At 49.3% G+C, this 24,480-nt stretch overlaps 11 protein-coding genes across 11 annotated transcripts; 7 read left to right on the forward strand and 4 right to left on the reverse strand.

The window, feature by feature from the left end:
• Positions 1-17: 17 nt before the first annotated feature.
• On the reverse strand, positions 18-1,226 carry MGYG_03738 (pre-mRNA-splicing factor cwc2; the record flags this gene model as incomplete). The annotated part of the gene is made up of 1 exon (XM_003173515.1): positions 18-1,226. The coding sequence occupies one exon, from the start codon at positions 1,224-1,226 to the stop codon at positions 18-20; it is 1,209 nt and encodes a 402-aa protein (XP_003173563.1).
• Positions 1,227-1,546: 320 nt separating this feature from the next.
• MGYG_03739 (GTP-binding protein 1) lies at positions 1,547-3,194 on the forward strand (the record flags this gene model as incomplete). The annotated part of the gene is made up of 9 exons (XM_003173516.1): positions 1,547-1,575; positions 1,608-1,673; positions 1,745-1,855; positions 1,900-2,221; positions 2,280-2,389; positions 2,445-2,590; positions 2,652-2,709; positions 2,767-2,937; positions 2,987-3,194. 9 exons carry the CDS (start codon positions 1,547-1,549, stop codon positions 3,192-3,194), a joined length of 1,221 nt encoding a protein of 406 aa, XP_003173564.1.
• A 495-nt stretch (positions 3,195-3,689) lies between these two features.
• MGYG_03740 (hypothetical protein) lies at positions 3,690-4,995 on the forward strand (the record flags this gene model as incomplete). The annotated part of the gene is made up of 4 exons (XM_003173517.1): positions 3,690-3,769; positions 3,839-3,906; positions 3,990-4,639; positions 4,702-4,995. 4 exons carry the CDS (start codon positions 3,690-3,692, stop codon positions 4,993-4,995), a joined length of 1,092 nt encoding a protein of 363 aa, XP_003173565.1.
• Positions 4,996-5,533: 538 nt separating this feature from the next.
• On the forward strand, positions 5,534-7,419 carry MGYG_03741 (hypothetical protein; the record flags this gene model as incomplete). Its single annotated transcript, XM_003173518.1, has 5 exons — positions 5,534-5,683; positions 5,744-5,886; positions 5,991-6,054; positions 6,140-6,527; positions 6,596-7,419. The coding sequence occupies 5 exons, from the start codon at positions 5,534-5,536 to the stop codon at positions 7,417-7,419; spliced, it is 1,569 nt and encodes a 522-aa protein (XP_003173566.1).
• A 983-nt stretch (positions 7,420-8,402) lies between these two features.
• On the reverse strand, positions 8,403-11,171 carry MGYG_03742 (hypothetical protein; the record flags this gene model as incomplete). Its single annotated transcript, XM_003173519.1, has 2 exons — positions 8,403-10,260; positions 10,324-11,171. The coding sequence occupies 2 exons, from the start codon at positions 11,169-11,171 to the stop codon at positions 8,403-8,405; spliced, it is 2,706 nt and encodes a 901-aa protein (XP_003173567.1).
• A 918-nt stretch (positions 11,172-12,089) lies between these two features.
• MGYG_03743 (membrane biogenesis protein Yop1) lies at positions 12,090-13,071 on the forward strand (the record flags this gene model as incomplete). The annotated part of the gene is made up of 5 exons (XM_003173520.1): positions 12,090-12,140; positions 12,230-12,436; positions 12,636-12,699; positions 12,793-12,850; positions 12,948-13,071. 5 exons carry the CDS (start codon positions 12,090-12,092, stop codon positions 13,069-13,071), a joined length of 504 nt encoding a protein of 167 aa, XP_003173568.1.
• Positions 13,072-13,890: 819 nt separating this feature from the next.
• On the reverse strand, positions 13,891-14,658 carry MGYG_03744 (hypothetical protein; the record flags this gene model as incomplete). Its single annotated transcript, XM_003173521.1, has 3 exons — positions 13,891-14,075; positions 14,155-14,490; positions 14,583-14,658. 3 exons carry the CDS (start codon positions 14,656-14,658, stop codon positions 13,891-13,893), a joined length of 597 nt encoding a protein of 198 aa, XP_003173569.1.
• Positions 14,659-14,785: 127 nt separating this feature from the next.
• Positions 14,786-15,137, forward strand: MGYG_03745 (hypothetical protein; the record flags this gene model as incomplete). The annotated part of the gene is made up of 2 exons (XM_003173522.1): positions 14,786-14,801; positions 14,902-15,137. 2 exons carry the CDS (start codon positions 14,786-14,788, stop codon positions 15,135-15,137), a joined length of 252 nt encoding a protein of 83 aa, XP_003173570.1.
• A 599-nt stretch (positions 15,138-15,736) lies between these two features.
• On the reverse strand, positions 15,737-18,484 carry MGYG_03746 (hypothetical protein; the record flags this gene model as incomplete). The annotated part of the gene is made up of 4 exons (XM_003173523.1): positions 15,737-17,551; positions 17,639-17,962; positions 18,021-18,401; positions 18,473-18,484. 4 exons carry the CDS (start codon positions 18,482-18,484, stop codon positions 15,737-15,739), a joined length of 2,532 nt encoding a protein of 843 aa, XP_003173571.1.
• Positions 18,485-19,505: 1,021 nt separating this feature from the next.
• MGYG_03747 (hypothetical protein) lies at positions 19,506-21,307 on the forward strand (the record flags this gene model as incomplete). Its single annotated transcript, XM_003173524.1, has 3 exons — positions 19,506-19,732; positions 19,805-20,147; positions 20,222-21,307. 3 exons carry the CDS (start codon positions 19,506-19,508, stop codon positions 21,305-21,307), a joined length of 1,656 nt encoding a protein of 551 aa, XP_003173572.1.
• A 549-nt stretch (positions 21,308-21,856) lies between these two features.
• Positions 21,857-23,612, forward strand: MGYG_03748 (hypothetical protein; the record flags this gene model as incomplete). Its single annotated transcript, XM_003173525.1, has 3 exons — positions 21,857-22,014; positions 22,065-22,414; positions 22,498-23,612. 3 exons carry the CDS (start codon positions 21,857-21,859, stop codon positions 23,610-23,612), a joined length of 1,623 nt encoding a protein of 540 aa, XP_003173573.1.
• Positions 23,613-24,480: the final 868 nt, after the last annotated feature.

Raw genomic sequence — 24,480 nt, forward strand, 5'->3', positions numbered from 1 at the left:
CTGCTCTTCCTGTGGTATCATTCGCTATCATCATCACTACCATAAGCAACCAAAGGGCCACCTGAACTCTTGGTTGCAGCTGGTTTTGTAGTTATACCCGAGCCGCCATAGGTATGCAACGCGGCCAAAGTTGACCCAGACAATATCCCATTACCCGCGGCCGGTTGTGCGGGAGGTGGCGCTTCAATCAACCCAGGTTCCGCGGCTGGTTCAAGCTCCTTTGTCCCATCCTGCGCCTGTTCCAGCTCTCGACTTCTCGCATACCAAACTTCATCTGGCGGCTCATATCCATCCAAGTTAAACCCAGCCTCTATTCTCTTCCTCTTCTTGGCCTCAGGATCTCTGCCTTCAAGTTCTGCCACAAATTCGGCCGGTAAAGCTCTCCTCACAGCCTCTGCAGCCTGCTCTTCAATTCGTCTGGCTTCCCTCTTCTGCGCCGCAGGGTTCGGATCCACGGTCGCCCATCGAACGTTTAATATTTCATTATTATCCAAGCTCTGATGCGACATAGCCTCCTTTGCGAACTGTGAGTTTGCTTCATTTGTGTATGTGACGAACGCCACGCCTCTCTGGTTAAGAACGCGTATCCGGTCGATCTGGCCCCATTCCGTGAAATGTCTGGCTACCACTTCTTCGATGTCATCCGTAACGTGTATTCTTCCAACGTATAGAGTCCTATTCTGTCTCATAAATGTGCCCACGCCACCCATATCATCTCTGTAGTCGCTGAATTTGTCTCTACCGAAGCAGTCCACGTTTGGATTGAAGAGGTCGTGTATGCCTGGTAGGCGGTGAAGGTATTCACACTCGTGTCCCTTTGGACAGAGTCCTCGCGCAAAGAATATGCAAAAGAAGGATCCTGTTATTTTATCGGCACGCGTATATCCGCTATCCTTCGCAATATTGCACCTCGACTCGGCTGGCTGTTGGGAGAGATATTTATCTTCTCGGTCTCCTCCTGACCACTTATTATACCAGATATTGAAGATGGTTCCTGTCTGCGGGGGCGGTTCCGATTTCACAGTCGATGGATCAACCTGTACTCGTGCCGGCCGTCTTTTCCGTCGTATTATCTTCGTCTTCTTCTCTTTGTCTGCTCCGTCTGTCGTTGTAAGGGCAGTTTCTGTTGCTTCTGTCGCATCTGCCTTCTGCATCTGGAGGTCGGTAGACGACTGTTCAGCCATGGCAACACCCTCCTGAGCCTCAACTGGGTCTGCCGAAGCCATATTTTCTATTGTGGATGGAGTATTATGGTTGTTCCGGTAAATGGTATGAACTGCAGCTCGTCGAAGCTTCAAAACTTCCGAAGCTGCAAAAAAGTGACGGCTGTGATTACGTAACCACGGCAACCCACATTTGCGCCAATCAGTCGGCGGGGAGAAGAAGAAGACGAAGAAGAGAACAAGTGAAGCAGATATCAAATTAATTCTCGTCAACTTGATCTTGCTACCTTTGACTCTGGCTGGAAGAATCAGAGTTAGATATTTCAGATCTCGCCGATTCTTATACTGATTCTGGAAGATAATACCCCTTAAGGTTGCCCATCATGGTGAACATCACGGAAAAGATTAAGGAGTGAGCTTTACCAAATATATCCCCATAAATAGTGAATATAGGTTAATACGTATTTCTGGTGGTGTACAGGATCGAGGAGGAGATGCGCAGGACGCAAAGTATGGCCTCTTGCTACATGGATATGTTGATATTATCATTTGATATAAGGGCTAACGGTTTGGACTTATAGAAAACAAGGCCACTGGTATGTTCATATACGTTCAATTCCCGAAAAAACAAAATTAACACCTTCCAGAATACCATTTAGGTCTACTCAAGGGGTTTGTGTACCCGTGAACAAGTCAGTGTTCAACTATCGAACTAATTTTATACCCCTACAACTAGAAAGCTCGCACGACTACGAGCCCAACTTCTTGAACCAACGGGAGGGTCTGGGTCAGGCGGAGGAGCCGGTTTTGATGTTAGCAAGAGCGGAGATGCTCGAATATCTCTTGTTGGATTCCCTTCCGTTGGAAAGTCGACATTTCTATCAAAGATAACCAAGACCAAGAGTGAAGTTGCCGCGTATTCCTTCACAACTCTCACGGCTATCCCAGGCGTGTTAGAGTATGGTGGCTCAGAAATTCAGATCCTAGATCTTCCTGGAATTATTGAAGGGGCAGCGGAAGGCAAGGGACGAGGAAGGCAGGTTATTTCTGCGGCTAAGGTATTTTCCACTAATAGCGGACTAAATTCCCGGTTACAGTGGCTAACATATCGTGAAGACGAGTGACTTGATTCTGATGGTTTTGGACGCAACGAAGCGAGCTGAGCAGAGAGCATTGCTAGAGGCTGAATTAGAAGCTGTTGGAATTCGACTGAACCGAGAAGTGCCGTAAGTATACATAGTCCTCGATTGCAACCTAACAGCTGTTAATGTATATGGATAGAAACATCTATCTAAAAGTTAAAAAGGCCGGTGGGATGAAGATCACCTTCCAGTCACCCCCCAAGTATCTTGACGAGAAGATGCTGTACAATATTTTGAGAGACTACAAGGTGCTCAACTGCGAAGTCCTGGTCAGGGATGAAAATGGTAGCGACTTCCACCCTTTTTCCCACTTGTCTCTGCCCCATAAACTAAAAATGAACAAAAGCTACGGTCGACGACTTCATAGATGTGATCATGAAAGACCACAGAAAATATATCAAGTGGTAAGGATATCAACAGCAACTGACCTAGTTTTGACTTGTCTAACCGGCCAATTCCAGCTTGTACGTGTATAACAAAATCGACAGCGTCAGCCTGGACTTCCTCGACCAGCTAGCGAGGGAACCTCACACCTGCGTGATGAGCTGCGAGCTCGACCTCGGCATCAGAGACGTGGTAGACCGATGCTGGCAGGAACTCCAGCTCATCCGTATCTATACAAAGCGGCAAGTGTCATTCTTATTGTATCAATTGTACATGTTATTGCTAACAGGAGTATAGAAAAGGAGTCGACCCCGACTTCAATGAGGCTCTTATTGTGAGAAGCAACTCGACAATCGAGGATGTGTGCGACCAAATCCACCGCACGCTCAAGGAGTCTTTCAAGTACGCCCTTGTCTGGGGCGCCAGCGTCAACCATGTGCCGCAGCGAGTAGGCCTCGGGCATCTCGTAGCAGACGAAGACGTCGTCCATATCGTGTCCAAGTAGTGTCTATACAATACTATCACATCTATAGCCTAAGCCACCTCCATCTGCGTCTACAACAATATCAGCATCAGCATCGACATCGTTGGAGAACCTTCTCGAAGCTTCGCTGGGCGGCCTCGGGATCGGCCCAGGCATCACGTCACAGGCGCCGCCCACTTTAGCCAGCTTAGAGCAACGCCTCATAAACACCAAAGGCTGCGCCAACTTCGACAACTTATACATAACAGACACCACCTACATACATATTTTTTGTTGATGCCGTTGGAAGTGAAAGATAAATAGCTAATCGGTTTCCAACATCCTTTTTTCCCTGCTGGACAGTGACTTTTCTAATTACCTAACGACTCACCAGCCTGGTCGCTGTTTGACTGGCTACTTAATTCGCCCTGCAGCAACTTTACCTGCCTCCAACACACCGCATAATCCGTGAGCCAGCAAGCAGCTCGACAACACGAACAACCAGACATTGAACACACTCACTCAGGACCAGCAGTCATGGTTGCTGAGACGAAGCTCTACGATTCTCTAAACATCTCTCCTTCTGCCTCGCAGGATGAGATCAAGAAAGCATACAAGTAAGTCTACTTCTAGACCACGCCCCCGCTTAGCTCTACGTTGCATCGCCCGGACTAACAGATCAATAGGAAAGCAGCATTGAAATGGCATCCAGACAAGAATCCAGACAATCCTTCGGCAGCTGAAAAGTTCAAAGGTGAGTGTTTATTCCATATCCGCAGTCGGTTTGTTCAACTACATGTGGAGGATGGAGTGGGCTGACAACGTATGTGTGTGCAGATGTCTCCCAGGCGTACGAAGTGCTCTCAGACCCCGAGAAACGCAAAGTCTACGATCAATATGGATTAGAATTCCTCCTCCGTGGCGGGACCGCAGAACCTCCGCCAGGTGCAGGTGGAGCTGAGGGCATGCCGTACGGTGCTGGTGGGATGCCGGGAGGTTTCCAATCGTTCGGAGGCATGCCAGGTGGAGGCGGTACTCGAACATTCCATTTTTCGACTGGAGGCGGGCCAGGTGGGTTCTCGTTCAGTTCACCAGACGATATCTTCTCCAGCTTTGCTCGATCCGGTGGTGCTGGCGATGACGATCTCTTCTCCTTCCTGAGTGGAGGCGGTGCTCGTGGTTTTGGAGGAGGAGGAGGTGGTGGTTCACGATATAGGCGGGAAGCAAGACGGCCTCCAACACCCGAAGTTACAACTGTTGAAAGACAGCTCCCTCTCTCGCTGGAGGAGCTGTTCCATGGTGTGCACAAGAAGATGAAGATCAAGCGGAAGACCTTCGACGAACGGACAGGGAAGAGAAGCATGGAGGATAAGATTCTCGAGTTTGACATCAAGCGAGGTCTCAAGGCTGGAAGCAAGATCAAGTTCAAGGGAGTTGGCGATCAGGAAGAGGGCGGAACCCAAGATCTACATTTTATCGTCGCTGAGGTAAGTCATTTTTCACCCTTGACCTATATTATGTATAGAGCACCCAGCTAACTATTCAACAGAAAGAACATGCACACCTCAAGCGTGTCGGTGACGATTTGATAACGACCATCGAGATAAGCCTCAAGGAGGCACTGACTGGCTGGTCTCGCACAGTCAACACCATTGATGGACGACAGCTGCGTGTCAGCGGAGCCGGGCCAACACCACCCGGATTCGAAGAGACGTTCCCGTCACAAGGCATGCCGAAGCCAAAGCAGCCGACTTCTCGAGGCGACTTTATCGTCAAAGTGGACGTCAAGTTCCCTACCTCCTTGACCCAGGCCCAGAAGACGAAACTCGCACAGATTCTCTAATTCGGAAACCTTTTCTCAAACCGGTCCGCCTCCATGACTACATACATAGGAGGACCTCGCTTGACACGAACACATGAGTTAATGAATGAATTCAGCACAAAGGGGATGGAGGGCAGCTGCATTGTTGGAGTTTTGGTTTCTAATATCATCATCAGTGGAACAACGGGGGATTAGTTGATTTCACCTGCAACAAATACTAACTAGTTATCATATGGGACGGCATGGCGTTTTATCTTTACCCTTCTACTTCTCTCTGGCAGTGCCCTGTGTGAGGCAGTTTGTCTCTATATTATAAACACAATACATAGCTCATCTCTCTATACAATGTCTACTACTACTACTGTTGTACTTACTCTATGTAAATCTACTTCGACTCTGCCCGCTTTTTAGTCTCAAAGCTTATTGGCGCGCTCGGGCTCCACCCCAGAAATAGAACCATCAAGTTCGAGCAAGCTACAAAACTACAAACAAGAGAGATAAACAAGCGGAAAAGCGATCGACGACGCAGACGAAGACGCAGACAGCGCAGTCCATCACGATGAAGACTCGCCTGACGTACATCCACGAAGGCGACAGCGAGTTCGACGCTGACCAGGCCGCCGTGAGCCAGACCGCGATCTCCATCCGAGCCTTGAAAGCAGCTAAGCAGGAGAGGATCTTGCTCGATTATACCGAGCTCCCTCATGAGGTGAGACATGCTGGACAGTACGAGTTTGAGCAGCGGGTACTGACAATATGGCTGGTATAGATACGACAAGTGTTGAAAAACTGCCGCGACCTGCGCATTCGCTGGGCCTCCGAACGACCATACGCTGCTGTTGCGCCGTTCAGCAGCAGAGTCTCTCCGGGGCTGCATGTCGTCTTTACGCCAGCCAGCAGCGGTTCATCTGGGTATGTCGTGGCTCCTTTGACTCGCTCTTTAGATACTATGTTCTTTTGTTTGTTTTAGCCCTGAATAGCTACTTACATCAATTCTTTGTTTTTGGTGTTTTTAGTGAACCTCTATGCCGTCTGCTACAGAAAAGCTTCAGTAACCAGATTGACTGCACCATTTCTCCGGTTAGTTCTAGCATCTTTCACTCACAACAAAATATTGCTTTTGCTTTGAGCAAGGAACATATATTAACACTAAAATGTGCTCTAGATATCATCTTCTCCATCTTCATTTATACCAACCACCGATCCCTACGCACGGCTAAAACTCCAAACACTGCTCCCATCCCTACATCAGCTTATTAACTACCTCGATCGATATGTTTGTCGGGAGAATACTGAATGCCGCAACCGCATTACTTCGATTTCATCAGCTTCTTCACTGGATATAGATTACAATGATTCCACGGCTTATCTTATGGTGGCTGCATATTGGCCTGGCGCTTCAGAAAAGACAGGCTGGACAGAAGTGATCAACGCACCTAAACATGACGGAGATCGGGTTGAGATTGGAATATTAGCGGAACAGAATGCCTTAAAACCAGAGGAAGTTAGAATGGGCGGGATGTTAGCCGATATAGGGCGGAAAGCCGAGCTAAGTATGAACAGTCCAGTCTGTTCAAGCCAATTATTTACAGAGATATTTTCTAACATATTTACCACGCAGCTCCCACTCTATTCAGCTTCAACTCACGACACCACCCTATGCAGTCCACATATCGCACACAATTTACATCTCCCACCGGCCTCCACCCCACTCTCCAGCTCTCCCTACAGAAATCGTCCCTCTACCCGCCTACCAAACTACCACCAGACACAACCTGCTCCTTGTACACATATCTTACCCTCCCATCGACAATATTCGCAGATAAATACCAACTATCCACTAAAGATCCCCTCTTCCTCCAATCCCACAACCTTATCTCCCTACACGCCATCCAAGGCGAAACCGACCTCGAAGCACCAAACTGGATAACACAACAATGGGGATCCAACTTGCTCCTAGAACTAGCCACACCGTCGCCCGAAGTTGCATCAGAATACCCCCTCATAAGCGATGAATGGAATATAACCATCCCCCTGCACCTGCGATACCTACATCCTTCCCCATCAGGATACCGCGATATATCTGTTCCCTGGCCCGTAGTTTTCTGGGCCTGTACCAACGACGACGGAGCAACGGATGAAAAGCAGAAAATCAACCCGTTTGATCGCGTTAGTTTGGGATGGGAGTCTAATTTCCCTGCTCGGACTACGTATTATCACCTCCAACCTGAACCGGAACCAGCGTCAGACCTTCTCATTGAGACGATTAGTGTTCCAGTACTGAATATGAGTCGAGATACGCAACGGATGGAAATACAAGTTGGAACTGCTATGATTATCATCGGTGGGTTTATGTGGATATTGTGGAAACTGGGGTTAATAACGAATTCTTCGGCTCCCGTACAAGTACAGGAGGAGCCAGAGGAGAGTAAGAAGGATCAATGATGCATGCATACAACAACTTCTTAACCGCACTATTATTAATTAATAACTAGCTACGTCTGAAAGGAAAGTCATAACGAGATACAAATGAAGACATACTTAATATTTCTGTCTTTGAAACACATAAGATAACGCACCGTTTAACGGAAGAGAAGTAAGCCCATTAGAGAAGAAGTGGAATTGTCAGTCATAAATCAAATGCCTCATGTATAATCAAGTCCAGTATCGAGGGGGAAGAAAGGACTATATACACATCAAAGGAAAGAACTTCAATCGATCCTATCATAAACATTCATCGTCATCATTAGATCGATAAACAGGGGGGAGGAAGGTAAGAAGGTAGGTTAGTTAGCTTTGTGCATGAATAAAAAATGAAAAAGAAAAAAAAAAATTCCCTCCTTTTCCTGACGATCAGGAAGAGCATCAGATTCCATACCACTTCGTTGACTCAAGCTTCCGAAATTGGTTTGAGCAAAATAAAAGGAAGCAAATAGAGAGAGAAAAAAAGAGAAAAAGAGAAATCGAACATGACATAAAACTTGATGGGGCATCTGGTTTCATCGGTAGAAACCAGTGAATAGGAAAATATGAATCTGCTGCTCTTATCGTCATGCCAAAGGACGACTTCTGTAAGAGCATAGATGTTGAAATAGGGGGCGAGCATCCTTCTTATGCAGAAGTCTGCGTGGAACTGACCACAGCAGGGGGGTGGCTTGCGCGTAATGATATGAGACTTAAAAACTCGAACAATGGGGCAACAATGGCTCTATCCCAGTAACGACCAAAAAACAAACGCCGGATCCAAATGGCCCAATGAGATATTAGTGCATCGAGGTGTGAGTGTGAATTGAATAATCGATCCATTGAGAACTCCAACAGGGTGAAATGGCCAACAAGGAGGAAAGGTAGGTATTCAAATCCAAAAGCGGTATGCAAAGTCATTGAAATCACAGAAACGATTGAACCTCAAAAGGAGTGGTCGGAAGTTATACAACGATAACGTCGCCCTCCGCATCAGCGGGATCGGATAAGGTCATATCCGTATATTTGGAGGTTCCTAGAAGAACAGAATCCTCTTCCAGAGCAATGGCGCTATCATCGTTATTAACTTGGCTGCCCTCTAGGCTCGTGTCAACAGCAGGCCGGTTTGGCGGATCAGCCTTGTTGACCTTAACAGCAGTATTCGACGCGTTGTGATTCATGTTTGGGGCAGCCTCCTGAGTTGGTTGCTCGGTCTCCGTTTGCTGACTGGAAAAGTTGGTAGAGGTGAAACTTGCAAGCTGAGCTGCAACTGTTGCTGCAGGTTTGCTCAAGAGGTTTGTGGAATGCTCGCGCAGTGATTTTGGCGAAGTAGCCATGAAGCCTCCCCTTTCTGCTTGCCAGTGCATCATCTCAAGGAAGAAAACCTTGGTCATCCACCAGGCACTGAAGCTCTCTGCGTTCGAAAGGGTAAGACGGTGGAGAGCGGTCGTCCATAGTGCATCCGCTTTTTCGATTATGCAAGTTGCAGAGTGGTTGGGAAACATGCTAGGTAGTTGTAAAATAAAAGCAATCCATCGATCGGGGAAATTAGTGTATTCTTCATTATTAGCTGACTGAGGGAACTTTTGGAATCCAGCTAGCTCGTGGTCGATAGAGTCGGTCTGCGGAGGGGCGCAGTTATCCAGCGGGTATAAAAGAGATTTCATATGTTCCTTTAAGATTGTAATCGCGGTTTTCAGGGAGCACGAAGGTACGTTGGCCTTGATGGCAGTTTCAGTCGGATCAACAAAGGTGCTAAATTCTTCCCACATCTTGTTTCGATTCTGTTGGTGGCACAGCCATGCAGCAGCGGCAATGGCAGACTGGTTAACATCCAGCATACGTTTCAGTAGATGACAAAACAGCCGGCATGGAACAAGTCGCGCAGTGGACACATGGTCTGGTTGTGATTTGAGGGTTTCGGCGATGTGCGTAACAAGCTTGCATGATATCGATTGAAACGCTTTGAGGACAGGGTCTGGGACAACCTGCGTTGTTAGTGGAGAGACAAAGGCAAGCATCTTCTGGTACATGATCCAGTCGCATTCCTCTACCCATGGGGCAACGTTTGGATGAACAAGGAGTTTGTGGACTGGCACAGTGAGGGTGCCTTGGAAGGCAGAGAAATGGCGGAAAAGGTTCTTTTCCTTGCAGTATCGGAAGCTGTCGATAACTGAAGTGCAATGAGAGCGGTACAAGGCAGCAAGAGCATCAGCAGCCGAAGGATCAGAGTTGTCGGGAAGATACTGATGTATGTTTGGCAGTGAGAGGGTGTCGCTGTCGGTAGACGGGGTATTGTCTGTTGACTCGAATTGAAGTAAATGCTGGATCTTCAACTGGGTTTTGACAGCCATGGGATCAACTCCGACACTAAGATCAGAAATGCTGGAGTCCGCGCAGGCACAACGGTGGACGGGACCGGATGACTGGTTTTGCTGCAGGATATTCAGGTCTGGAGATGCACCGTCTCCTGCATCCACAAGTGATTTTTGCGATTGCTGAGAATCAGCGACAAAGCTGGACTCGAGCTGGGGACCAGAGCCATCCATGCTCAAACCGTGGTCCTGTGTTTTGTCCACCTTATCGTCGCATTCCGTTTTGGCATCTTGACCAATGAGGGATAAATCAACGTAATGATATTTTGACTCTCCGCGGACTCCGAGTCGACGAGTCTGCACGTTTGGAAATATTATTCTGACGAGTTTCCCAAAAGAGGCGGGATTAAGTACTGATACACGGTCATTTCCACATTTTTCGGCATAGCAACAGTAAACACGGTCTCGACGGACTGAGCCGTCTCCTCTCTGACAATTCTCACGTAGCCTGTACCAGGGTTAGCCAAACCACACACAACAATGAAAATTTTCGAAGTGCGACTATGCATACCATATCATAGCAAACACTTGTTTGACCTTCTCTGATTTACCACCTGCACCTTCGTTCTTCCTAACTTCGGAGGCCATATCCTGTAGGGAGTATCCGTCATATTGACGAAGAAGCCGTCGTAGTTCATTATCATTGGCTATCGAAGATGAGGTACCGCGTCTCTTTCGAGGGCCAACCTCTGACCCATCATTATCTTCCAACATGCGGTCTGGTGTAGGATGATGATGATGATGATTTTCCGTGGTATCAAACATCTGGGGAAAGTGACTGGACGCGAACTCGGCCGGTATGATACCTGGCGGCGACGGATGTGGCGGCTGTACGCTTATATTCCTGTTCCGAAGAAGATGTTCCTGAAGCTGTAAATCCGGACGCTGCTGTCGCACCGCTGAAATATTATGGCTTTCTTGATGCTGCTGTAAAGTATGCTCGTCCAACCTGGCAGTGGGAGGAGCATGTCCGAACTGTTCACCATACCGCAGAATCATCTCTTCCGGGTTTGGATGATGATAGGTTACTTGGGAAGTAGGGTACTGAGTTCGCATGTAGGTAGTATAAATATCCTGGGGAGCGGGTTGCTGTTGTTGTTGCTGCTGCGGGTGGACATCTGGATGGTACTGTGTGGTGACGGAGTGAATGCTGGCCGTCGATCCCCGAGACCGCGAGAGACGAGCACTCTTTGTCGACGCTGTGTTCGACCTCGACCGCATCGGTTCAATGGTGCTCTGTCGGCTCCTTGGCCGCTTTTGGGCTGTCTGGGCCGGCAGACATGAGGTATCTGCCATCGCAAGGTGCCAGTCAGTCTCACCGTCAGAGTCAGGAATGGGGGGTGGAAACACCCCGGGCATAACATCAACAACATCATCATCAACAACAACAACAACAAAAGACAACTACCACCACCGGCGAAACACCGATGGGGTCAACAAGGCCATTTACCGATATCTGGAGACATGATGATGGTGAATATTCAGCGAATGTATTTGTTGGTGCATAAGAATACGATCTTTTTCGCTGTCGTCGGCGGTCCCTTGCTGCTGGGACTCGAGGTCTATCACCGCAACGGGGCCCAGCTCGAGCCAGGCAAGTCGATTTACCTTGGGGTGTCGACTAAGCGATGCGAGGGACAATATCTGAGGGTGGGTTCGTCGTCGAGCCCGTGGTGGCTGCGGCCGTGGTGGTCGTTTGCGGGTTGGTTCACGCAGAAAAAGGGCCTTTCTGACGGACCTGGGATGTCGTTTTTCTTCCGTCCGGCATGTAAACAAGATGTTGTTGATGGGGAAACGCCTCGCCTGCGCCTTTATTTTCCTTTTCGCCCAAGTATTTTTTCCTTTTTCGCTTGTTTTGGCCTCTTTGCTTTTTCGTGCTTACATACTCATTGCCAAGCTATATCAGGTGACTTGTTATGTAATATATTAGTCAGAATTTAAGTCATGTGACGTAGATAAGGTCACATGACTAGTCTTATCTTGAAAGGCGGCGTTAGTCGGCAGAACGTCCTAAACAGGGAAGTGGCAAGCACGTGAAAATCATCACGTGACTCAGCTGCCGCACACGCCCAAGAGCCCAAAAGGACCCGAAAGATGCAAAACAAGCCACAAGTTTCATGACCTGCGGACGAAGCAAGCAAGAACAACTTCCAGCACACACAAAACACACACAAACGCAAGACAACTCCAAGACCCTCACTTTTGACACAGCATCTCTACACCTGCCGCCAACCGACGTCTACTACAGAAATATAGCAGCTAGTCTCGCCAGCAACGATGTCGTTCCAGGACCGTGTGCAGCACCAGATCGCCCAGATCGATAAGGAAGTATGCTAGCTCTCTCGCCTCTTATCACCAGCTACAAAGACACATCCCACTTTGCACGGCCAACAGGTTGCTAACCGGCTCTTCCGCAGCTCTCCAAATACCCAGTGCTCAACAACCTCGAGCGACAGACCTCCGTGCCCAAGGTCTACGCCTTCCTCGGCATCGCGGGCATCTACGTCTTCCTCATCTTCTTCAATATAGCCGGAGCTCTCCTCGTCAACGTCGCGGGCTTCGCTATCCCAGCATACTACTCCCTCAATGCTCTCTTTACCTCCTCGACGGCAGATGACACTCAGGTAGGCAGCAGCACCATTTTTATTTTTTTTAGTTTTCCTTTCCTGTCGCTCGCTACGTTTACTAGATATGATCATGCTAACATTTTGTTTTGTAGTGGTTGACGGTTAGTTTTTGGCACCCCGAATGACCCACCATGTGTACCGAGATTTCCAGGTGATCGATCAAAGCTAACCACGTGAAATTCGACGTTGTTTATAGTACTGGGTTGTCTTTGCTCTGTTCAGCGTCGTTGAGAGTGCCATCAGTGCTTCATACTGGTTCCGTAAGTTACATGCATGCGTGGTTGCTGTTGCTGCTACTTGTTTGCTATTCGCTGCTGCCTAGACTAACGTTTGTGTTTCACACCCCCTTGTAGCATTCTACTACCTGTTCAAGTTCTTCCTCGTCCTCTGGATGGCCCTCCCACAGACCAGGTAAGACAGGCGACAGCTTCTGGTTGCACGGAGACTCCCTTCCCTCCCCCTTTTTCTGCATTACTTGCAGCATAGCTAATGACCATTGTGCACGTAGCGGTGCTCAAATCGTCTTCCACTCTTTCATCCAGCCTGTGTTCTCTCGCTACTTCCAGAGCGCACCAACCTCCTCTAACCTCAGAGCCCAGGCCGAGCAGGCCGCCAAGGAGCACTCCTCCTGATCGTCCTCCATTCTTATCGGTATTATAAGACCAGAACGGCGGGCAAGTAGTTATCTCTTTGCCCCATTTCGCTTGCTCTAATGAGTTATGAACACCTCTTCCAGATGCGCATACTTTGAACGACAGGCCTGGTGCTGCCTTTGGTATATGGATAAGGACACACACATTCACTCACTCGCACACGGATGGATTCTTTTTTAATGATCACACAAGAGCAGACTTCGCGGCGTCCTTCGGGACCATGATAAAAAAAACAAACAGTGAACCTCAAGCTTGTTTTTATTTACTGCCTGTCCACCCGCGCGTTGACTTGACTCTTGTACGGAGTATCCATCAGCATTGACTTGTCTTGCTTTTTTTTTTTGTTCTTTTCCTCTCTTTTGACATTATTGTTATTGTATCGTTCCGTTGGCTCGCAGGGGGCTTGGCCATGCAGTAATAAGCAGAAAAGAAAAAGAGAACTACCCCTGTTGCATGGCCCCGCGCCATCGTCCTATATTTCTCTCTCTATCTCTCATCTCTCTCATCTTGATTCGATTCTCCATTTCTTCGTCGGCACTCGCGGTAGTTCTGGACGTGGTGACGGAAAGAAGACAGGTGGTGGTGCGGTGGCTGGGCTTAATTGGTTGTTTTAATGTATAGTGACTCGGATTGCCACTGTCTCTGTTTTATTTTTTTGCTTCTTCTCCTCCTTTTCCATACCCAAAGTTGGCTTGCTTTTCTTCTGCCCCTCGATAGAAGCAACTGGGAGCTGGAATTTGGCAAGAAGACCCTCTTATTCTTCCAGAGTAGCAACTGTAGCATACTGTACTGTACTGTTCAGTAGAGACCTAATCGGTTCCCCCAGTTGTCCAGTTTCGGATTCAGAACAATCTGGTAGGGAAACGGGTTCGACTCGCTCGTAATTGGCGGAATGTGGTCTTTATTCTTGTTCGCGATGGCCACGATCTTGAGCGCGGCTTTCCTCAACATCTTCTCCATCGCCTTTCGCACCTTTGCTCGATCTGCAGTCACCCGTCAGTACTGTACCGTCGTAATAAAAGATGTAAAGGCCCAAAAGCCCCAAGCTAAAGTTAAACGTACCTAGTTCCGTCCGGGGAGTCGCAATGGTGATATCCAGAGTCCATATCTCCCAACAAACCTCTTCTTCCCCATTACCTGTCAGCCCCGTAAACCACGCACCAGACTTCTTCCGTCTTTTCTCAAAGAACTGCACGGCAATGCGAGATCTGACCCCGCCCGTCGCTGAGTTCGAGGCCGTCGAGAGATACTGCTGTATCAATGCATTCACCCGCGCATCAATCAGCGTCTCAACCTCCAGATCATCCACGACAGGCAGCGTCAGGTCAAGAACGTCGACGGAATCCGGTCTGACGCAGGGGAAGTACCGGTGGAAGAAGATCGCATGTATAACTCCTGCTCAACCAAGATTTTTTTGTACTTAATTAGCAGCTGCGAGATGTACCACAGGGCTAAACCTATGCATGTAACAAGTGTCTTTCCATACGCACCCTTCACGATCTCCTTGACCGACGCGCGATCCGCAAATATCTCAAGGATATGCTCTGGCGGCTTGCGAGGATCCATAGTTCGCGGCGTGAGGGTTGCCGCCAGAGCTGGCTGGGGTCGGTAAACGCTGTTTGCTTGCGCTACTTTTGCCCGACTTTTGACTTGTTGTGTCTTGTCTCCCCCGCAGACCCGGCGGACTGGGATGATGTGTACTTATGCAGGTAAGTAACGTGTGTCGGCGGTTGGTGTGTATGTATGTAAGAGGTATGTATGTATGTATGTCAAAGTAATATGTGTTCTTGTGTACGGAGTATATGTAAGGGGGAAGAGGAACGCCACCGAAAAGCGAGTCCCTTGGGCTATGGCATGCGGGAGGACGCGGTCACCATCTCGCTGGCGGCAGACAGGGCGCTCTTAACATAGCAGCGTGTCCATCGGGTTCGCCGGATGTTCTTACGGTGAAGGTGAAGTCACGCAGCGAGGGAAGCGAGGCAGAGGAAGAGAGACAAGACGCTGGGCTAGAAGCTGGCTGCGGGGAGCTTTTCGTTTTCAGCTAACTATTTAAGCCCATCGGTTGAAGGTCAGCAACACTTTTAAGCAGATCCTTTAGATCCTTCCTGGGGTGGATGTTCGGCGCTTTGGGCTTATTCTTCTCTATATCATAAAGAGGCCAAAGAATCCGGGAAATCTAAATATATCAAGAGAGAGAGCGAAAGTTTTCTCTCTATCATGAGGATCTTTTTTTTTCTCTTTTTACTTGTAAAGTTGCCGAAAGGAAGAAGACGGGGGCAGCCGAAGAGGCGATAGCGGGGTCACGGGGACGCAGTGACGACATAGCCTGCACGACATGGCTTGGCGACTAGGCCAGAAACGGCGAGCTTTGCCGTGACCCCGATAAAAGAGACATGTTAGATGTCAGGCGATAATTCTCGCCACCAGGAACCGTCCGATTTATATAGCCATTCATTTGTCTACATGTATATAAATGCATTTCTGTCAGATATTGATTCTATAAGTGCCCCGTAGTTGAGTACGAAAAACACCCGTGTTAACCATTCGCATCCTTGCTACTTTCCTTCTTTTGGCAGCGGGACACAGTGTTGAACGACATCCCTCCACCCATACATCAATCTCTCCAGATTCCCTACTCTCCGCATCAAATTGAGAGACTAGTAATCCCCGATCCGCCATTTACATCCATTTCAGGAGTTGGAGGAGGCAAGTTATCCGTCTTGGTGCAAACCCAACAGCTAGCATACATGTTGACTCTGTCGATACAAGCTCCGTCGATTCTCGCGCCATGACGCATAGCAGTGAAGCCATGTGCCTCGAAGACTTTGATATACCAGGGACTTAGAGCGGAAGATCGTAGCATCACACGGCCGCTCATCTTCAGCGCACGATTGAGTTTGCTGATCTGTGTGGCAGCGGCATGGGAGCCGTTGTCGAACCAGTCCATGCTGTCCATGATGACTGCGACTGTCAAAGTGCCGGGCATGATGCGTGCAATCACCTCCTCTAGCTCGTCGGTGTGGATGCGTAGTCCGTCCAGAGCTCCGGGGCGGGATAGTTTGGCGTGGGCCTCGGGGGTGAGATAGTCCAGATGGCATTTACGAGAGAAGCTTCCGGCCATACAAACATGGTAGTATGGGTTGTCCTCAGCAATGTGAGTCTGTTCGGCAACGGGATCGAGGGTGTTGACCATGTAGTGCCAGATAGCGTGTGAGCGAGTATTCTTAGCTTTTCTGGTCTTGACAAGCTCGGACTCGGCATGGTCGGTTTCAATCATAGCGAGCTGGTTCAAAGGCACACCAAGGGCGGACCAGAGGAAACTCTTCTGGGCAACGACAAGATTACAGACAAGCTTAGACAAGAGGGCAGGTCGGACCTTGTTACGCCAAAGGCCACGCTGCTCGTCGAGAGTCTTGACGTTTAAGATCTGTTTCACAGTAGATTGGAGGCCGAAGAGACGAGCGACCCAGCGGAAGGCACTGATAGCATGTCGTGAACCACCAGTATCGTATAGACCATAACCACTGGCGTTCTGGAAAACATGGACATTATTGAGCCAGTACTGGAATGCACGGCCAGACAAGTGCGGAGACAACTTAGAGATGAGCAAGTTGCGGAAATCAGGGTGTTTTCCTTCACCGAAAATCTTCCAGAAATCGTCGTAGGACAGGGCCGTGTACGAGGCCGCCTTGAGCTCGAGTAGATGGTTCTGGGTAGGGTTCAGGTCGACAGCATGGACGCGGGCAGGGCTCTGCATGAGATAAGAGAGAATATTATCTCCAGCAGAAGTGATGGCAAGGATCTTGTCGTCGGGGCCGAGATTAAGAATTTCCTTATCCACGCGAGAATCTTCCCAGGTAAATGCATAGATGTACTCATCGTTGAACTGGGTGTGTTTCTGCAGCTGATCATCATAGTAGATGCGCCAGTGATGGTTCTGATAAAAGAACGACGGAAGGGGCAGATTGGCAGAGATATTCTGGACAGCAGTGACGAAGGCCTTGGAGCGAATCTCAGGCGCAGACCTCTCAACTGCATGCGTAAGAGTGTCACCCTGATTCACAGGACGCAGGTACGGCGATTCCGTGGCCAAGGCATCAATGCGTTCAATAATCTCGTGTGGTAGACTGGATAATGAGAACGGCTTCTTATGGCATCCGATCCAGACGTAATATGGGATGTAGCCCAAGGTGCGGTTCCGGCCATTAGCAGTCAGGACTGTTCCGAACTTATACTCCAGATAGTCACGACGGCTGGGCTCAAGGCCAACACGATCAAAGTCAAACCAGGTACGCCAGAATGCTCTGGACAAGGCATTAACATGGCGACCCAACTGTCCGCCAGTGTAGTTTCTGGAAGAGAAGTCAATCCGGTTCTGAACGTAGAAGTCAACTACACCCAGGATACCATGAGGAGACAAGAGCGTGGTCACCAGGTCGACTACTGAGTAGTAATCGGGCTATAAAGAAACATGTGTTAGCGGAGGCATCAATATTAACAATAAAAGCGTTCACACTCCTCCTCGCGTAGTACAGGAGGGTGAAACACTTGCAATCATAGAAAGGCTGTATGAGAAGGTAACCAGGTCGGCTCCTCCGTGCTCTGGGCCCTTTTGATCAAAGTAGCCGAGCGTGGGTGATCGCAGGGGATCTCGAGAAGAAGACATTCCTGTCTCGTAGTCCTCAAGACGAAACTTGCGAGCATCCTGACAGATGACAGTTACGTTCTTCCATCCGAGACGCTCGAATCGCTTCCTTGCGACTTCGCAGAGAGACGGAGAGAAGTCGACAAGGTAGACACTGGAGAAGAATTCGGGGACATTGACGTTCTGTGCCATTGCCTCGATATTCCATCCTGTGCCTCCACCGATCTAGCAACTGTTAATTCCATGAGATCTGATGCATTAATTCAAAGTATTTGGAACTCACATCGACCCAGATACGTCTGGACCTCTGCTTGTCGGTTGCAGCCTTCAGCTCAGCGGCCTTGGACTCGAGCTGGGCGGCAGCCAATGCCAGCATATCCTCGCGGCCCTTGAGCAGGACCTGGCGGGTGGCATCGTAAGCGCCTGCCTGCTTGCCATAGAAGCTCTCTAGGGCATCCTGCTGAGTAGCTTTGGGCCCGTCCTTGGTAGGCTTAAGGAAGCAGGTATAAAAGAAGAGAAGATACGACTTTAGGAAGCCTGGAGAGTCGTCTTCTTTGCTGCACTTATAAGAGAAGTAAACGCCGCCGAGGAGAGCGATTACAACTCCAGCATAAAGAGGTTGAAGTTGAATATCGGAACCAAGAGGCAGGAAACTGTTACCACCCTAAAAGAGATGGTCTGGCTTAGCGAGCGATCAAGCAGTTGAGACTGAGCCCTGAGATGAGTGTGAAATACATGAGAAGCCATGATATTCTCGCATTGCTTAGAGCAGAATAGTTACTTAAGCCAGCAGACAAGCAAACTCGAAGCAGTGTTGAAGTGATTCAGAAATGTTCAATCGTTCTTTAGTTAACTGAATAACTGATTCGCTGGTTAAGTACGCAGTAGTTAGTTAATTGGCAGCTACGAGAAGAAGCCGGAAAGCGAGACGAGGGACGAAAAGAAACCCCTCGCTGCCCGTGCCCGCGGAGAAGAGTATCTCCATGCCCTCCCGCTTGGATCCATGGATATTAGGCATTGAAGGTTAAGGTTGGTTATAACCTCCGCTACAGATAACCCAGATATTACAGGGGGTCGTACGCCAAAAGGCCACTGGATAAACTCGGTTATATGTAACTTAGTAAGCAGCTGGTTAAGCTCTTGGTTACAGTTATAACCACTAGTTATCCAAAGGGCGGGAAATGTCGAAGATGAAAGAAATCATCGAGACCAAACACTTGCTCTTGCTGGAAGAGTTAACTATCCCCTTGTGTCATAGCACGATGCATCCAAGTGGGCCACAAGGGAAAACTTTTCCTAATATGTAGTATGTAACTAAATAATAAATAGACCCCTTGTTAGTGCCCGTGAGCTTGTCGGCCTTACTTCTCCCGGCGAGGCTACCGCGTTGCCAATGGTGAAGTTTTAAAGGCATTATGCTACCCTGCTTTATCGAGCGATAACCAATGGCTAGCATCCATATAGACACAGGCATGCTCGATGTATCCATCTGTAGGCAATCCCTGTTCGAGGTATCAAGACAAGGGTGGATTTTGATCTCCAACGTTTGGAGATCGACTAGAGGCACTTTGTAATTGGGCATGCATACAAAGGGTGATTGTAAAGCACACCACACACCAGCTTGACCCCGGGGCCTAGTAAGACTTAGTCGGTAATAAATGTCTTCCTGCTACAAAATGCCCTCTTACCTCCAGAATTTGCACAGAAAAAAAAAAAAATCAAGACCTGAAAAGGCTGCTGAGTTGCAAGGCGTGGTATCACATACACAATGGGGTCACATATCGGTAGTGACCAAGAGATCGTTGTCGACTCCGCTGTCAACAAGAACAAGGGCAAAGGCCTGCGCTTCTATATCATCATCGCCACACTTTGTTTTCTCAGTGTTCTCAGCGCCCTAGAGAATACAGTTGTCACCACGTCTCTGCCTAGCATTGCAAAAGAGCTCGAGCTGGGCAACAGCTATGTCTGGGTGACCAACGTCTTCTTCCTAACTGCGTGAGTGCTGAACCCATCTTCGTCCAAGAATGTATAACAGTTAACTAAAAAGCTAACCGTCTATCCAAACAGTGCCGTCGTTCAACCGTTATTCGGCCAATTAGCTGATATCTTTGGCCGAAGATGGATTACCATGTTGACGATTGTTCTTTTCGTGCTAGGCAGTGGACTGTGCGGAGGTGCTACCAACGGTGCCATGCTCATCGTTGGCCGAGCCTTCCAAGGAATGGGAGGTGGTGGCCTGAACACGCTTCCTAATATTATCGTCTCAGACCTCGTGCCATTGAGAGAAAGAGGGAAATACGTCGCTTGGTTCCTCACGACATATTTTATTGGTATTGCCATTGGACCATGGGTCGGCGGTGCCATTGTTGATTCAACCACCTGGAGATGGGTGTTTTATATCAACCTCCCGGTACGTCGATGTGACTCATGACTCCTGCATATAATGTTCCATATTAGCCATCGTTTCTAACCATCTACTCACAGATTGGCGGTGTGTCCATGATCATGGTATTTTTTTTCCTCCAGGTCCAGTACGACAAGGAGATGGCTTTTATGGAAAAGCTCCGCCGTATCGACTACGGAGGGAACTTCCTACTCATCGGCGCATCGGTTTCTATCCTCTTCGGTCTAACATATGGAGGAAACCTACATCCCTGGGGCTCATATCAGATTCTTGTACCCCTCTTCGTTGGCCTCGCAGGTATTGGTGCCTTCATACTCTTTGAAAACACTAAATGGGTCAAGGAGCCCGTCTGTCCGCCCCATCTTTTCAGTAACCGTACGTCTGCCGTCGTGATGATCGTAACCTTCACCAGCTCCGCCCTTTTGTACTGGGTATATTTCTTCCTGCCCGTCTATTTCCAGGCCGTACGTATGAGCTCTCCCTCAACAGCTGGACTCCAGGTCTTGCCATCAGTCGTTGTTTCTGTGCCTGCCTCGATAGCCTCTGTGCTATTACTCACACACTTCGGAAAGTATAAACCAATTCATCTTGCGGGTTTTGCGGCTCTCACGTTAGGTTTAGGACTATTTATCCTCCTAGACCGAACTACACCCACGGCGGAATGGGTGATATTTCAAATTATCAACTCTCTCGGTAATGGAATTATCATGAACACTCTGCTTCCCGCCTGCCAGGCTGCCTCCCAGCGAACCGAGTCCGACCAAGCCGCCACGACGGCTGTGTGGTCATCTATTCGCTCTTTCGGCAGCATCTGGGGTGTCGTCGTGCCCGCAGCAATCTTCAGCAATGCCTTTGGACAGCGAGCCGATCGCATAGCCGACACCGCTACTCGTGAGTTGATCCTCAAACAGTTTCACTCCGGTAATGCATACGCAGATGCCACTGCTGCATTCCTCGAAACGCTCGATCCGAGGACGAGGAGCGAGGTAATAGGCGTGTACGATGAATCGTTGCGGTTTATGTGGCAGATTTCATTGGCATTGGCTGGGTTTTCCTTTTTACTTATCTTCATAGAGAAGGAGATTGTGTTGAAAACAGATCTTGAGACCAAGTACGGTTTGACGGAGAAGCAGGATATTGAGGGGGCAGAGAGCGCAAGTTCATAACTAGTTAGTTAACTAGTTAGGTAGTCAACTATCAGCTAAACCCAAGTTTGGTTAATGCGATAGTGGCTCAGTTCTAACAAGGCCATCATACAGAACTTGCCTTCAACCTTTACTGATATATGACCTTTTTTTCGCCCTTTGAAGTAGAGCTTGATGTTTATATCCTCGCCAAATTCATATCGTGCTTAGTCATCTCTCGTTTATTAGTTATTCCGTGCTTGAGCAGCAACAGGCTTGGCGACTAGACCAGAAACGGCGAGCGTGTTCGTGACCCCGATAAAAGAGACACCAGGTCACCTGCCTCACTCTAAGCCGAGGTCTGACGCTGGTGAAAGTCGAACGCAGCAAAAAAAGGACGGGACGAAGAAGACGAAGACGAAGATAATCCGGGGAAGAAGAGAAGGAAAACAGCTTTATATGACATCTACGAACGGGCTACTTTGATATTTGGATAGGATTACTCGATTTACACGACCGTTTTTGATCTCGTCGGCCGCAGAGAGAGACCTCGATTACACGATAATGCCCTCGCGGTCAGCGTAAAGGAGCATGTTCAACTCAACGAAGCAGTGGTTGCGCCGGCACCGCAGTGGCATTGCCATTGGTGCCGGTGTCGTTGGAGTCGGCTACCTGGCCGGTCAGTACGTGCTGGGCAAGATATCAGAAGCCAGAGAGCGCATGAGCAGTGAGCGGATTGCGCGGGAGAAGTATGTCACTTATCAAATTAAAGACGGACAAGATAGCTAACAGCACTTAGTCTACGACGCCGATTCGAGCAGAACCAGACAGATTGTACTTTTACCGTGCTTGCCTTGCTACCGACAGCTACGGAGAACATACTTGCGGCTCTCCCAGTCGAAGAGCTGACGAACGAGCTGCAGCAGAAGCGCGCGGAGAGGCTGGCCAAGCAGCTGGGCGGAGGAGAGGTTGCGAGCTCAGAGATAAGTTCGGAGCCTCTCAGCACAGTAGACGACGATGGGAAGAGTCTGTCGAGCTTGAGGAGTCAGGGATACATGCACGCCAGTCAGATGGGTGACTCGGTTGCCGGAGATGGGATACCACGGAAGAAGAGCCGGACGCAGCTATGGAATGAACTCAAGGTCAACTGTATGCCCGAACCATCATTAAGCCCGTATATTCATTCATTATTCATTATTCTTCACTTGCTAACTGGGTGTGTACTGCTACAGCTTTAACCCGATCGTTTACTCTTCTGTATACACTCTCACTTCTAACCTTACTTACACGCATCCAACTCAACCTGCTGGGTCGACGAAACTACCTGTCCAGCGTAATATCACTTGCCTCCCCACAAGCCGATCCAGCCATAATAAGCCTGGAAGAGAACGACGGCGACAATGCGTTTGGAAACGACTTTGAGACCAACCGTCGATACCTCACCTTCAGCTGGTGGCTCCTACACCGTGGATGGAAGGACCTGATGGAAAAAGTCGAAGAAGCCGTGGTCGAAGTCTTTGGACCGCTCAACCCACGCGAAGACATAACACAGGACAGACTCTCGGAGCTGACGCTGGAAGTACGAAAGAAGGTCGAGGGAGCCACGAGCGAAGAGAGACGGGTGAAGCAATGGTTGCCGTACTTGCTACCGGCCGTCGAGCAGGAAGACTACGTGCTACGCGAGTCCGGGGTGCTGCTATCGTCTGAAGAAGTCTCGCCGCAGACAGCATCCAACCTCCGACATTTACTGGACGAGACATCCGACCTTATCGAATCACCGCAGTTCACACATATCCTCTCCCTACTCAACAACGAAGCCTTCTCCTACCTTATCGACCATAAATGCGCCATCGACGCCTTCAGGAAGCCGCCTACTGTCCCTGCAACACAAGCACCAGAGGCAAGTCCTGCAAACCTCTTCTCGTCTTCAGCTACCGTTGTGCCGTCAGACAGCCAGCAACCACCGCCAAACCCCAGGGTGAAGCTAGCTACGATCCTAGCAGTCGTCTCTCGCCAGGCACATACCATCGGCCAGGGCTCGAATCCACCCAACGAGTACCTGTCAGCCATGGAGGAAGGGGTACGGGAACTTGAAGCCTTTGCGGCAGTGGTGTACAGTAGTAACTTTGGCCTTGAAGGTGCAACGTCACCTGGCGGGTCAGTGGGCGGCTCCTTTGTCGTTGTCCCCTCGTCTGAGAAGATGGCGAAGATAGAGATGAGAGACGTCGAGGCTGAAGAGGAAGCCGGAGCTGAACTTGAACCTGGAGCTGAAGCAGGAACCGGCGCTGGTGCTGAGGAGATCAATTTTGAGTCTGCCTGGGGCAAGGCAACGACTGATGAGATGTAACTAGAATACCCTATATAGCAATGAATAATCGCATCTTCAAGCGTGCCATCTTCACTTCTCGACTCTAGACGTAGTAACTAACTACCAGGAGTAACTAATAACTCTCCACTGCGGCCCAGCCATGCACGACGCTGATCCCTCTACCGAACCGCCATCGCCATCATCACCACCACCACCTCCATCAACATCCAACAATCAAGGCCATCACCAACATCTACCGTCACCGTCTGTCCATCTGATCTCTCTTATCTACGTCAAACAGCTCCTGCACCAGCTTTTAAGGCCTCCAGCTCGGCTCCCCCTACCACTCTCGTGCTAGACCCCCGTATCCCAGCCGGCACCAAGACGCTTATCTCTCGCAGGCGGTAAAAAGAAGAACAACCCAGTACCGTCCCTTTGACCAGCCAGCTTCTCTCAGCTACCGTTAAGCATGAATGGCGCCCATCGGAACCGCAGCCTTACTTCCCCGTCGACCTGAAACCCCCGCAAGCCAGAAGGCCAGGGCAGCTTTTAACCACAAGCGACCTAGTTATCTAGCTGCTTCTCGAATGGCCACTTGATATCAACAACACAGCCCACGTCGTGCCCATGCCATGCCATGCTGTGAGACCCAAGACTCGCCTCTGCCATGCGAAGCGTGACCGTGAAACCACATGGCGTCTGCAGGCTACATAAAACACACTTTGAGCTAAGTCGTTGCTTTAACCATGGTAGCGCTGGGCGGCGGTTCGAGGTTCGTCAAAGGGATGGGCTCGGTGGCCGGGGGCAGGCGTTGGGACCGGAATATAACAGACAGAAACCACCAAGCAACGGCTCGAGCTCAAAGGAGTTCCAAGACAAGCCGTACCCCCCCTGGCTTCTCACTAAG

Source organism: Nannizzia gypsea, genomic scaffold, assembly GCF_000150975.2.
Source record: "Nannizzia gypsea CBS 118893 supercont1.3 genomic scaffold, whole genome shotgun sequence".
NCBI classification, from domain to species: Eukaryota; Fungi; Ascomycota; class Eurotiomycetes; order Onygenales; family Arthrodermataceae; genus Nannizzia; species Nannizzia gypsea.